Source organism: Penicillium chrysogenum (assembly GCF_028827035.1).
Source record: "Penicillium chrysogenum strain IBT 35668 chromosome Unknown utg000004l_segment0_segment0, whole genome shotgun sequence".
Classification (NCBI taxonomy): domain Eukaryota; kingdom Fungi; phylum Ascomycota; class Eurotiomycetes; order Eurotiales; family Aspergillaceae; genus Penicillium; species Penicillium chrysogenum.
Window position 1 is genome coordinate 6,281,191 of NW_026622752.1, and position 12,563 is coordinate 6,293,753.

Below are 12,563 nucleotides of genomic sequence, written 5' to 3' on the forward strand. Positions count from 1 at the left end.
AGTGTGCTTTCTATTACAGACTGGATATGTCTGTAGGGTTGTTGGGTTAGGTTAAGAGAATTGAAGCATGAAGATCCATGTTGATTCTTCAGTCTGCCTTGGAATGATAGAAAAAAACAAAAACAACGTCAAATGGGCGATTTACGTAAGTCCCGGCCTGGGCGGCCGGGGAATGTCATCGGGAATGATATTGTGGCCTAAGGTGTGAATAAACACCTGAGGCAATAAGTCATGCCTCAGGCGCAAGGAATCACAAGCCGAGGTAAACTTGAAGCTCCCTTCCATTTGTCCCGCCTGCCCCTCGATGTAGATTTTGTCCTCCCTCTCTGCCCTTGCTCTCATCGTCTCTTCTTAACAGGTTTACGTGCCTTTCATGCATAGTATCCGAACTTCACCTACCCTGCGGCAATTGCCACGAGCTTTGTCATGCTCTACCCCGCGCCGCAACTTCATAGCTACCCCGAGTAGGTTCAACAGCTCTGTAGAGCCAGACTCTCACGACCGATTGGAATATGTTACACCAGGAGTCGACCATCTACTGCATGTACCACAAGAATCCAGCGGCTCTAAGGGCGACGTGCAAAAAACCACATCTGATGTGGTTAGAAGAAAAGCCCGTGCGAATGGCGTCCTAAAAATGGGCAAAAAGGAGTCGATCTGGGCTGGAAAAGAGGAATTGTACTTGCATATCGACAAATTCACCACAATAAAACTGCCATATACTTATCTGCGCGATTCATGCCAGTGTGCAGTCTGCAAGGACCCACACTCGAAGCAGCGCTCGTTCCGCACAAGTGACATTCCCAAGGACATTACCCCAAGCTGGGTTAATTGGGATGGAAAAAGGCTTTCAGTTAGGTGGGCCAACGACATTGGCGGCTCTGAGACTGTCCATGAATCAACCTGGGATCGTGACTTTCTAAAGAAACCCATTTTCAACACTCATCGTCAGCATTGGAACGCCAACTGCAACCCGATCATGTGGGGACGGGCTTATATGGAGATGAGCCAACATTGGGTGTCCTACCCTGACTATATCGCCAATGATTCCAAATTTGCCACAGCGATGAAGCAGTTGCAGCGTCTGGGCCTTATTTTCTTGAAGGATGTTCCAAACTCACGATCGATGGTTGAAGCTATAGCAACACGCATGGGACCGCTACGAAACACCTTCTACGGATCAACATTTGACGTGCGCACAGTTCCAGAGGCGAAAAATGTCGCATATACAAACCAGTTCCTTGGGTTTCACATGGACTTGATGTATATGAATGAGCCACCGGGATACCAGCTGCTCCACTGTTTGGAGAACTCGTGTTCTGGAGGCGAGTCGCTGTTCGCGGACACATTTTCGGCTGCGAAAGTCATGAAGGACCGATACCCAGAAGAGTATAGGGTTCTCCGCGACCAGCGGCTGGGATATGAATATAGACACGAGGACCACATCTACTATAACGAACGACCCGTCTTTGAGCATGATTCTGACACAGACGAGCTGCGTCATGTCAATTACTCGCCGCCTTTTCAGTCTCCCCTCCCATCGCGCGATGGGAACGGGCATGATGCGGAGCCCGTGAACAAGCTACGAGACGCTCTTGCTAAGCTCACTTCTATCATTGATAATCAGAAGCACATCTTTGAGCTCAGGCTCAACCCTGGTGATTGCGTCATCTTTGATAACAGACGCATCGTTCATGCCCGCCGCCAATTCAATGCCAGCGTAGGTTCTCGCTGGTTAGCAGGCGCGTACGTGGATACGGATGCTCTGCTATCCCGCTTTGCTGTCTGTAAGAATCAGCATCCATATGTTTGGACCAAAAAGGCCCAGAAAGCGTTGGTGGCGAACAAGACAGACGAGAACTAGGACAGAAGCGAAGCATAAGCAACAAGAGGACAAGAGATCGGCTAAAGAGGGACGCAAAGAGATAGAGGGACAACCAGCGATTGATCAGCTTCACGAGAACATAGCGGAAGAAAGGAGAAAGTACCGTTCGAAAGACGAAGATCGATTAACACTATCTGAATCGTCCTCAAGAATCGGCATCAACTTCCCTTTCTATGTACAACTCTGATGTATCTTTTCGTTGGGGTTGTTCAAGTTATCGACCCAGGATCGATGCCTACAAATGTAGAACCAGACGTACATATAACGTTTTCGTATTCTTGAGACCTGAGCGCATCTTTAGTGCAATAATCAAACATAAGTCATTGAGGCACAAGGTAGGCTGAACCACCAATGTAAGCTTCTGAAGAGGACATGTGGATCTGGCATGGTCAAGAGGGATGGTATGTGACAATGGCTTGGTTTGACTCGACGCTGCTTATTTCAATTCATAGCAAGGGCTTGTCCCGCACCAAAGGGGAAGGATACGATATGATCAGACATGCATAAGCCGTATCAAGACAAAAAAGCGTTTATCATTATGTTAGACTTTTAGCATCTAGCCCCAGATATACGGGGGTCATGGGTATCGTGTGACGACCAAGTAACCACTCAAGCAGCCGCAGTGGGCTTGCTTACCGAGTGATCTTTAAGGAAATCGGGATCGCTGTTGATTTCTTCGCGGACCTGTACCATTGAGTTAACAATCGAACCAAATAACCGGAGTGGGACAAAACACGTACAATATCCAAGCCACCCACCAATTCTCCATTCACCCACAATTGGGGGAAGGTTGGCCATTCAGCGTACTCTTTCAGACCCTGTCGAACATCCTCATCGGCCAAGATATTGAAGAAGCCGTACTTGACACTACGCTCACGTAGGATGCCAACCAGCTGCCGACTGAATCCGCACTGTGGGCTGCTCGGCGTTCCTTTCATGAACAGCATGACAGATGCGGCCTTGACCAGCTGTTCGAGGCGGGCAAATAGTGCCTCCCGGGATTGTTCGGGTGTCAGGGCGGGGGCAGGGGGCTCAGAAGCGGTAACCGGGGCCTGAGTAGCAGTCAAGGGACCATCCTCGCGAGGAACTGCAGACAGCGGAGGTGGGATATTGCCTTTCGCACTGTCCATCGGACCGACGGCACCCGCAGCATTTCCGCGGCCGGCTTGGCGCTCGACGGCGTCACGAACCTTGACGGCATCACTTCCACTGATCGACTCTAAGATTTGGCCGCTACGTAGGCACACGACGAATGGCACGGCAGAAACGTCATACTCCTCCGAGATATCAGGTAGCTCCTCGGCGTTGATGCTGACGAACGAGATGGTGGGCGGGGCAGTGGCGGGGTACTGCGAAGCGAGGGCTGAAAGCACTGCGCCCATCTGCGCGCACGGGGCAGCCCATGGGGTGTGGAAGTATAGGACGACCAATGCAGAAGGTGATAGGGAAGAGAGATGCGATGAGAAGTCGGCCTCAGATGTGATTTCGGTGAGTGTCGACATGGTGGAGTGTGTGTGACAGGAGGATGAAATGGCTGGAACAGATGGTAAAGCCCAGAACCGGCGATGAGAGGTATTATTATTTGAAGTTAGGCCCAACTAGTACCAAGACGAGTGCAAAGTCGAGAAGCGAAGAAGACGTGACAGAGGAATGGCGTGACGGATACCTAAAATAAGCCCCCCCTGCACGGCGATCCCAGATTTCCAATGTTTCCGGTTATCAGATCGTTTGGCGTCTCTGGCGTCTCCGGCGTGCCGTTTGTTTTATATAAACCGGAAAAGTCTGCGATACCGGGTAAGCTATTCTCCGTATAACACGTGACCTTGATAATGAATATCATGTGATCTTATCGCGGTATCATGGTGAATTTCCAAGCCGCGAGTTCAGCGATGACACTGCAAATCCGAAGGCAACATGGGAAAAGGCAGGAAGAGAAAGCTCAGCCCCGACGACCCAACTGGTCAACACGCTCCTCAGGGATTTGGTGTGGCTGATACCTTGTCCCGTCTGCAGAGCGATAACCCGAGCATGGAAGGTTCGAATGGGAGTCAAGCGTCAAAGAAGCGCAAAAGAGTTGATGGCGAGAAAGTTAAATACCCGGACCTTACATACGCCGATGGGAAATTACTGTCACCTATTCGGATCGCCGATCTACAGGGGTTGCTCCTCTATTGCTTCGCCGACGGCATCGCACCCCAATGGATCTCCATGAAGCATTCTGGGCATGTGCGCAAGGTGGTTGTACTGATGGTGCCTGGCCTAGAGATGGGAATGTTTGATGGGACAATCCCTGTGCAGCGAGAATCAGCGACCGGGGAGCAGGAGTCACAAGAGTCCAAGATGAATGCGCCGGGAGACACTGAGGAGGAACCCAAAGACGAACACGCTGCTGATTACGAGCGATGGAAGCAGGGCCTCCCATTGCCGGACCGGTCGCATCGCTTCAATCCTCGATCCATCACACGCGAAAACCTCCCCGCGCCACTTCAGCCCCTGGCCGACATGTTTCCTCATATCTGGCCTGTGAAGGCGCCGGGCGACAACAAATACAATAAGGTCCATTCGCCACTGCAAGCGATTCTTATGTCCGCGCCACCAAAGACCAAGAATGATGATTCCCGTACCAAGGGTGCACGGCCCGCAAAGGTAGAGAAAAGCTTCGTTCCGAAACGAACACCAATCACAGCGTTTGTCACTTCACGCGAGGATCTACTGGAAAACGAATTTATTTTGCATCCAGTTTTCTTCACTTCCGATGATGAAAAATCTTCCCAGTTGGAGGCTCGACGGCGAGGCGGGCACTCGGTGGAAGATGGATGGGTAGATACCCAAGTGCCAACCCTGGAGTCTGCTCAACCACCCGATGCTGAAATCGAAAGTGGTAGTGTCACTGCTGGTCGAGATGTTTTTGCGCTGGACTGTGAGATGTGTATTACTGAAGGGGGTCAGTCCGAACTCACACGCATCAGCATGGTTGGCTGGGGCGGCGAGGTGGTCCTTGATGAGCTAGTCAAACCAGCACGGCCAGTGATCAACTATCTCACACGTTACTCTGGAATTACCCCGGAGATGCTCGAGCCGGTCACCACGACCCTCCATGATATTCAGCAACGGCTGTTGACTCTGCTCACGCCGCGTGCCATACTCGTGGGACACTCCCTTAATTCCGACCTCACAGCACTCAAGCTTGTCCACCCGTTTATTGTCGATACTAGCATCATTTACCCACACCCACGTGGTCCGCCACTTAAATGTAGCTTGAAATGGCTCACCCAGAAATACCAAAACAAGCAGATACAAAGTGGAATGGCCGGGCATGACTCCATTGAGGATGCCCGTGCTGTTCTTGAACTTGTGAAGTTGAAATGCGAGAAAGGCGAGCGATGGGGCACAAGTGATGTTTCCAACGAGAGCATATTCCGTCGACTCTCGCGCTCTACTCGACCGGGTCATCTCCCTCGTCCTGGTGAGGAACGAACGGGAGCAGTGGTTGACTGGGGCAACCCGGAACGTGGGTTTGGTGCCCAGGCTACTGTCGCTATTGGATGCCGGGATGACGATGCAGTCGTCAGGGGTGTTTCTGCGGTGATCAATGGCGACGAGTCCGATCCCTCCATTCCAGCAGGTGGTGTTGACTTTGCCTGGGCTCGCATTCGTGATCTCGAATATCTTCGTGGTTGGTGCAGCCGCCTGCCTGACCCAAACAACGCCAACGAGTCCACGGCCCTTTTCCCTCCTCCCGAAGAAACCACACCGACCACAACCTCTGGCAATGGGGACTCGACAGATCTTCCGCAACCTGACGTTTTGGCTGACACTGTCTCCCGAACTGTCACCAATATCTCGCGTATATATGAATCTCTCCCTCCATGTACCCTTTTCATTGTTTATTCCGGGACAGGCGATCCACGTGAAGTGAGCCGTTTGCAGTCCATCCACAAGAAGCACCGCGAGGAGTTCCGATCTGGCAAGCCATGGGATCAGCTGACCTATAAATGGACCGATGTTGAGGAACAGGCTCTGAAGAAGGCTTGTGAGCGTGCTCGAGACGGTTGCGGATTTATGTCTATCAAATGATCTGACTAGAGCTAGACATGTCCATATTTCGTATGTCTTATGGACCTTCCATCCCCGTTGTATCATGATCCTCACCTGCTGTTTAAGATGAAATTGTGCTTGCTTTATCACAATTGGAATAACAAGAACCTACGCGGTATAAAATTCAAGAAAAGCAAACCAAAAGAAAGCTTCCTTTGACCGGTGGAAAATGGGATATGTCAACCAGTTTTAGAAAGACCTCGGGAGGAATTGATAGAATTCAAACTTCATCCCTACCTAGGTATACCATACTGAAAATTGTCAAAGTAACCCGAGATGTATGTATGTAGCTTTGTAGGTCTGAGCACTTATTCGTATATGAGATGCTAAGTTTCCCTTGTTCTTATTGACGGTACTTATACATCGTCCCGAATATCAGGTGCGAAAAGACCCCACCGGATTTCGGTGGGGCGGAAGTGAGATTTTTCTCCAACCGACACCAACCTCTTGCACTGGCAATGAATCCCTTTACGCGGCCAAGTGCGCCCTGGCACCTAGTTGGCCTTGCGTCCGAATTCCCGAGCATCGATGATGATTCCCGGATTGTGCCGAGATGCAAAGCTTTCAATATCCCCAAGACAAACGACACTATAGAGCCAGTCGAAGATATTGACCTACCAGGAGAACTGAAGGACCAAGTGCTAGTGTTCAAATACAAGGGCAAATATCATGCCATTGATCATGTGAGTTAGGAACTCCTTTTACCCAGAAGGACTGAGCTCATCCTCACTAGCAATGCCCCCACTCATCGTTCCCACTTTCACGGGGCAACCTCTTCGATATTGAAGACTTTGGCGTCGTGCTCAGCGCAGGTCTCACATGTCCCAAGCATGGTTGGTCGTTTGATATATTCTCTGGGCGCGCGGATCGCGGCAACTACACCCTCAAGGTGTGGGACGTGCAGCTGCGTGACTCATCGGCACCTGGGAGTACAGACCAAGAGGTTTGGGTGAGGCGGAAACAAAGAATTGGTTAACACTTGCCAATTTCCCCTGGTGAATCATCATAAGAAGTGCATGCAGGCTGAGTTGACCTGAGTAGGGTCACAATAGCTTGGCTCCAATATTTCTTCTTACCGGAAAAGGTCTCATGAGTCCAGAAATACACGGATCTCCCTCGAGTGATTGAATCTAAAGGCGATATTCAACCTACTCCTCGCATCTCGATTATCCAACTATCTATGCCGGAATATCCACATGGGTAGTGTCGATCCCTGATTTTGGCTCAGGATTGAATGAGACCCATATATCAACATTGTACCTCGGTAGATCTCCAACAGCTTTACTCTTTCGCCAATTGTAAGGGACATGAAGTCCCTGTGTGGAGAAAGGCTGAAGATATCAAACCCGGAGAGAGGAAGGGGGGAAATAGCAAGGTGTCGGATATATGCATTTCTGTGGTTGTTCGCATCCGATGAGATATCTGCAAGGTTGATGTCATTGATAGTGAATGTTGCACCATTTATTTCCCTATTGAGATCCGTAATTAGGTAGCATTCTTTCTCGAGACGCCAATTTTAGTTCGACATTGCAAACAAATCTGTCTCGTCAGTGCCGTACAACTATACGTGATGCACCTGATGGCCCATATCAATTTCTTTCCCTTTGTCTTTTTTTTCTCGTTTCGATTCATATTATTTGTTTTCCTCCCCATATTGTACTTTTGATATTCTACAGGTTCCTATTTCACGTGGAGAATGGAGCCAACATTCCAACTGCCGACCTGGCAACCCCATCGCCACTGACAGGGTTGATCAAGTATGTGGGATTCCCGACCCTTTGAGTGCTGTTTAAACATTGTACATGTACTTGTGTACGTTGTACAACAAACTACTCGGCTCCTCGCAACGAAGTATCCCCCACATTTTGTCAGTCGGGTCTCTATTTCACCATGCTCCTATCGGCTATTGCCTGCGCAATCATTTGGCTATGTGCAGTGGATGCGAAAGACCAAGATGGCTCAGTTTCACGATATGATTTTGTTATTGTTGGTGGAGGTACTAGCGGATTGGTTGTTGCTAATCGACTTTCAGAGATGAAAGGTTTCACCGTGGCAGTGATCGAAGCTGGAGATTCAGTCTTCAAAAATGCTAACGTCTCTGCCGTGACGGGTTATGGCCAAGCATTTGGGACGGAAATCGACTGGGCCTACCAAACCGAAGATCAAACATATGCAGGAGGGTCGAAGCAGATTATCCGTGCTGGAAAAGCCATCGGTGGTACCAGCACTATAAATGGTAATTGGCCTAATCCTGGGCGTCCAGTGGAATGGATCTGTGGGAATCTATTGTGTGTATATTAAGCTTGCTAACCCAAACTTCACATAGGGATGTCGTACACTCGAGCGCAAAAAGTTCAAATTGATGCCTGGGAACAAGTCGGCAACGAGGGTTGGAATTGGGACAACCTTTTCACATACTATAAGAAATCAGAAGAGTTCCAGATGCCCACACCTGAACAAGTTGCACGTGGCGCCGATTATTACATCGCCTATCATGGGGAACATGGCCCGCTCAAAGTCGGTTGGCCCCAAGCAATGACAAACAGCAGCGTGCTACCCCAGCTCGATGAAACCTTCCAGCAACTAGGTCTCCCCTACAACAGGGATTGCAATGGTGGTAGCATGGTGGGACTCACGGTCCATCCTAATACCGTTGACAGCGAGGCCAATCTTCGGCATGATGCAGCCAGGGCTTACTATTGGCCCTACCAACATCGTCCTAACCTCAAAATTATATCAAACACTTCTGTGAATAAAATCATCTGGGAAAGCGATTCCCGCAGTGAGGCTGTTGCTGTTGGAGTTGAAGTTACCGGGGTGAACGGAGTTGAGACGATCTACGCGTCGAAGGAGGTAATTTTGTCGGCTGGGTCCCTCAGGTCACCTATGCTTTTGGAGCTGTCTGGCATTGGGAATCCTGGTATTCTCCGTCAGTTTGACATACCCGTGCAAGTCAACATTTCCACGGTCGGTGAGAACTTGCAGGATCAGACCAATAACGGCTTCTCTTATGAAGGGACCGAGTTCTGGCTTGGTTCGCCGGCATTTTCCGCTCTACCATCAGCCGATGATATATTCGGTGAGAATACTCCCACCATTGCGTCTGATGTTAACTCAAGCCTCGCGGAATATGCAACAAGAGTGTCGGAATATTCCAACGGTGCAGTCGAAGAAGCCAATGTTCTGGCTGCTTTCCAACTCCAGCACGATCAAATATTCAAGTCACAAGTTCCGTACGCGGAGATTGTGCTTCTGCCCATCGGAAACTCGTTTTCCAGTGAATACTGGCCTCTTCTTCCTTTCTCGAGAGGAAGTGTCCACATGAACTCCACAGACGGCTCCCAACCACCTTCTATCAATCCCAATTACTTTATGTTCGGACAGGACCTGAAAGCCCATGCTGATGTGGCTCGATATATCCGCAAGGCATTCAGTACCCCACCTTTGAGAACCATTGTGGGAGAAGAATTGGCACCAGGACGAAAGCATGTTCCTGAAAATGCATCGGACTCTATATGGGAAGGCTGGGTTAAGTCAAAATGTTTGTCATGTCTCTTTTACAAGCTCGAGCTCGAGAATATTGACTGACCCTCTTCAGATAGGTCGAACTTCCACCCGGTTGGCACTGCTAGTATGCTGCCTCGGGATAAAGGGGGTGTTGTTGACGCTGAGCTTAGGGTTTACGGTACTAAAAATGTTCGAGTGGTTGATGCTTCTGTCTTGCCCTTCCAACTTACTGGCCACCTTACCAGCACTATTTATGCTGTGGCCGAGAGAGCGTCTGACCTGATAAAGAAGCGATATATATTTTAGGTGAATTGTTCAGCAATCCCTTGGTTTTGCTTGTTGGTGTTGATCGCTTTACCGAGCACCATCCTGGGTTTGCACATCAGTGAATATTATATTCTGTTGGCGTTACGTCGTTATAAGTTATAATTCATACATATGGGTCTAGACATGGGATTTCCCTCTATGCGGAAGCGAGCCCTCGCCTCGCCAGTGAAGTTACCCCTAGCACAACCGGGAACGCGCGAAAGGGCCCGCAGAGCATTCACTGGGCAGCCTCGGGTGATCATTCAGGTAGTTGCGGGGTATGGATTGTGGTACGGGTGTTTCAAGGGCTCGTTTTCGCATAGAAAAGGTGTACAGCGCGCCGATGAGGAGATTGGTGTGTTGGTGGCTGAGGGCTTCGGTGTGGGGCGGGGCGGACGCGGGCCAGGAGTTGGATTTTGCTATAGACAATTGAAGGCTGAGACTTCAGCTCGCTGGGAAGTGGGAGAGACAGGCATTATGGATTTCTTCGTTGATATTTAGGAGGTCGGCCAGATTAGCGCGGGTCGAGGAGGCTGTGGAAGATTGTTGGGTCGAGCCTGTCCGTGAGGCGGTACGGTTCGTGCCTGATGCTCAACCTGGGCATGCGAAGGATGCTTATATCGATTTGCTCGTGCATAAGGGGCAAAGTCACCTTGCCTACTTGAACCCTGTGCGTGAATTGACGCCATCTATGGAATCTGACACCGGGGAATTGGGAGGTCGTAGATGCTCTGTTGGCGGTTGATCGTATTCTCTGGCCGTGGAGAATGTCCCCAGCGACATCTCTATCGCATCAGCTTGGATGAGCGTGGAATTGTAAGTGGCAATGTTCATATCCTGAGAGTGATACCACTCAGGCTGCTATAACGTACACACATATATCCATGCATCCTATCATCGGGCTGTTGCTTGAAAACACCTGGACCTAGGAAGAGCCGGGCCACGTTGCGATAGACGGAGGCGTCCCTGCCGCGATGGGTACTATGGAATAGGAGGCAGCACTCTTGGTTTAGAGCTCCATCGATATGGGGGAGAGACGTCAATTAGATATGCGTCCGCTAAGCATGCGGTCACCTTTATTCGAGGTGATTGACGTCGTAATTTGCAATGTTCGCGCATTGGTGCCCAGGAAGGTAACTCTGACACCAAAGAGTAGTCTTAGGAGATGGACGTACTTCTCAAAAATCGGTTTGATGTTTCCGACTATGAACTGCAGATGCAGCAGCCAGGATTGCCGGGTAACAGTCGCTTTCGCAGGTCAACAATTGTGGAAATTTAGTTATGGCGACTGACCCTCAGCTAATTGGCGATGAAATTCTCGGTGCCCAGGAATACAGCCTGTAGCCCATACTTTGTAGAAACCATATTATACACTTATGTTGGCAGTAGTCTTGTACAAACCGCCTGGGATAAGCAGCTAAGGGAAAAGTAAGAAATATGTCAAAGAGATTTTAGGGACACAGAAGCAGTCAATTACTATCTTGATCAGTCTTGAGTGAACAGAGGCGTAGCATTCTTTAAAGTCACGGAACTCTACCACATATAATGTATCTGATTAGGTGACACCTATGCTCCCATGCCGAAGCATGACACTGATGCGGAATAAACTGTATCCTAACAGGAACCACAGCCTGCCGCAATTATTTTAGCTCAAGACCCCATTAACAAGAAGTAGCCGCGAGACGTGTGCAAAGCTCTCGGTAAATAGGCGGCCGACTCATGTATTTCCTCGAAGTACCTAAAGGAAGCCCCTCAGCTAGATGACGGAAGCGTAGGAATCTTTTATAGGCTGCTCTAGTGATATGACGCCAGCAAAGAGGACGACGCGGGTCCATAATTCAATTTGATCACTAGGTCTTTTACTTTCGCGGATACATATATATGGCAATGCTGAAACTTGTTCGTACTGAGACTGAGGAGTCTCGTGAATGTATACTACAACGGTGTATCGCCTTTGTGACGAATGAACGAGAGTGACCGCTAAGGATAATCAAATGCAACCTCGACTGCAAACCTGACGGTCGCTTAACCCCGATAATAAACGCTCTTGACACACTTTCTTCTCGCAAAGGAGACTGCTTAGTTGGTGACATCGCAGTTGAGGAAAGCCGCTTAGGAATAACGTTAGTAATTCACTGTCTTTGTGGAAATAGTGGAGAAACTTACACTTGGAGAAGAAAGCATAGCTCTCAGCATTCTCAAGAGCGGACGAAGAGCTCAAACCATGAATTTCTTCATAGCCATACGTCTCCGGACCGAAGATGCCTTTGGTATGGGCCATCTCATGCAAGCTAGAGGTGGCCTGATCCAGAACACTGCAGCTGTTTGACCAGGCAGCGAACTTGGTGAAGTACGCAGGGCAGGTCCGGATTCTTCCGTAGGTCCCGTCTGTCTCGCCGTAGGCAGTCATGGTGAAAGAGTGGTTATCAACGCAGTTGATGCCCTCCGGAGTGCAGTAGTAGCTTACGACGCCTCGGTTCCCGTCCGTGGCCTCCGTGGCGATCTTCTCCAAGACGCCCGCGACACGGTTTCGGGACTGGGCGTTGTTGGTCTTGAAGAAGCTCTGGAAGAGGCTGTATGAGTAGTCGGATTCGCTCTGAATGAGGTTGGCGCCTGCATGGGCCATCTTTGCAGCCTGGGCGAGTGCGTTGTTGATCGCTTGCACTCCCTCATCATTGCAGTTCTCAAGTGTAGCGCGCGTGTCGAGCGGGCTGGCGACAGCACCTACGATAAGAGGAAGAGCGACGAGGGCCTGGAAGGAATGCAT

The 12,563-nt window shown here is 49.8% G+C and overlaps 6 protein-coding genes across 6 annotated transcripts; 4 read left to right on the forward strand and 2 right to left on the reverse strand.

The window, feature by feature from the left end:
- Window positions 1–373: 373 nt before the first annotated feature.
- Window positions 374–1,864, forward strand: N7489_008342 (putative Gamma-butyrobetaine hydroxylase subfamily; the record flags this gene model as incomplete). The annotated part of the gene is made up of 1 exon (XM_056714092.1): window positions 374–1,864. The coding sequence occupies one exon, from the start codon at window positions 374–376 to the stop codon at window positions 1,862–1,864; it is 1,491 nt and encodes a 496-aa protein (XP_056567807.1).
- Window positions 1,865–2,494: 630 nt separating this feature from the next.
- N7489_008343 (PICOT family protein) lies at window positions 2,495–3,387 on the reverse strand (the record flags this gene model as incomplete). The annotated part of the gene is made up of 2 exons (XM_056714093.1): window positions 2,495–2,569; window positions 2,626–3,387. The coding sequence occupies 2 exons, from the start codon at window positions 3,385–3,387 to the stop codon at window positions 2,495–2,497; spliced, it is 837 nt and encodes a 278-aa protein (XP_056567808.1).
- Window positions 3,388–3,799: 412 nt separating this feature from the next.
- N7489_008344 (RNA exonuclease) lies at window positions 3,800–5,962 on the forward strand (the record flags this gene model as incomplete). Its single annotated transcript, XM_056714094.1, has 1 exon — window positions 3,800–5,962. One exon carries the CDS (start codon window positions 3,800–3,802, stop codon window positions 5,960–5,962), a length of 2,163 nt encoding a protein of 720 aa, XP_056567809.1.
- Window positions 5,963–6,362: 400 nt separating this feature from the next.
- On the forward strand, window positions 6,363–9,796 carry N7489_008345 (Glucose-methanol-choline oxidoreductase N-terminal; the record flags this gene model as incomplete). Its single annotated transcript, XM_056714095.1, has 5 exons — window positions 6,363–6,666; window positions 6,717–6,954; window positions 7,920–8,219; window positions 8,310–9,524; window positions 9,582–9,796. Exons 1-5 carry the CDS (start codon window positions 6,442–6,444, stop codon window positions 9,794–9,796), a joined length of 2,193 nt encoding a protein of 730 aa, XP_056567810.1. The 5' UTR covers window positions 6,363–6,441.
- Window positions 9,797–9,928: 132 nt separating this feature from the next.
- Window positions 9,929–10,297, forward strand: N7489_008346 (uncharacterized protein; the record flags this gene model as incomplete). The annotated part of the gene is made up of 1 exon (XM_056714096.1): window positions 9,929–10,297. The coding sequence occupies one exon, from the start codon at window positions 9,929–9,931 to the stop codon at window positions 10,295–10,297; it is 369 nt and encodes a 122-aa protein (XP_056567811.1).
- A 1,578-nt stretch (window positions 10,298–11,875) lies between these two features.
- On the reverse strand, window positions 11,876–12,563 carry N7489_008347 (putative metalloproteinase; the record flags this gene model as incomplete). The annotated part of the gene is made up of 2 exons (XM_056714097.1): window positions 11,876–11,907; window positions 11,963–12,563. The coding sequence occupies 2 exons, from the start codon at window positions 12,561–12,563 to the stop codon at window positions 11,876–11,878; spliced, it is 633 nt and encodes a 210-aa protein (XP_056567812.1).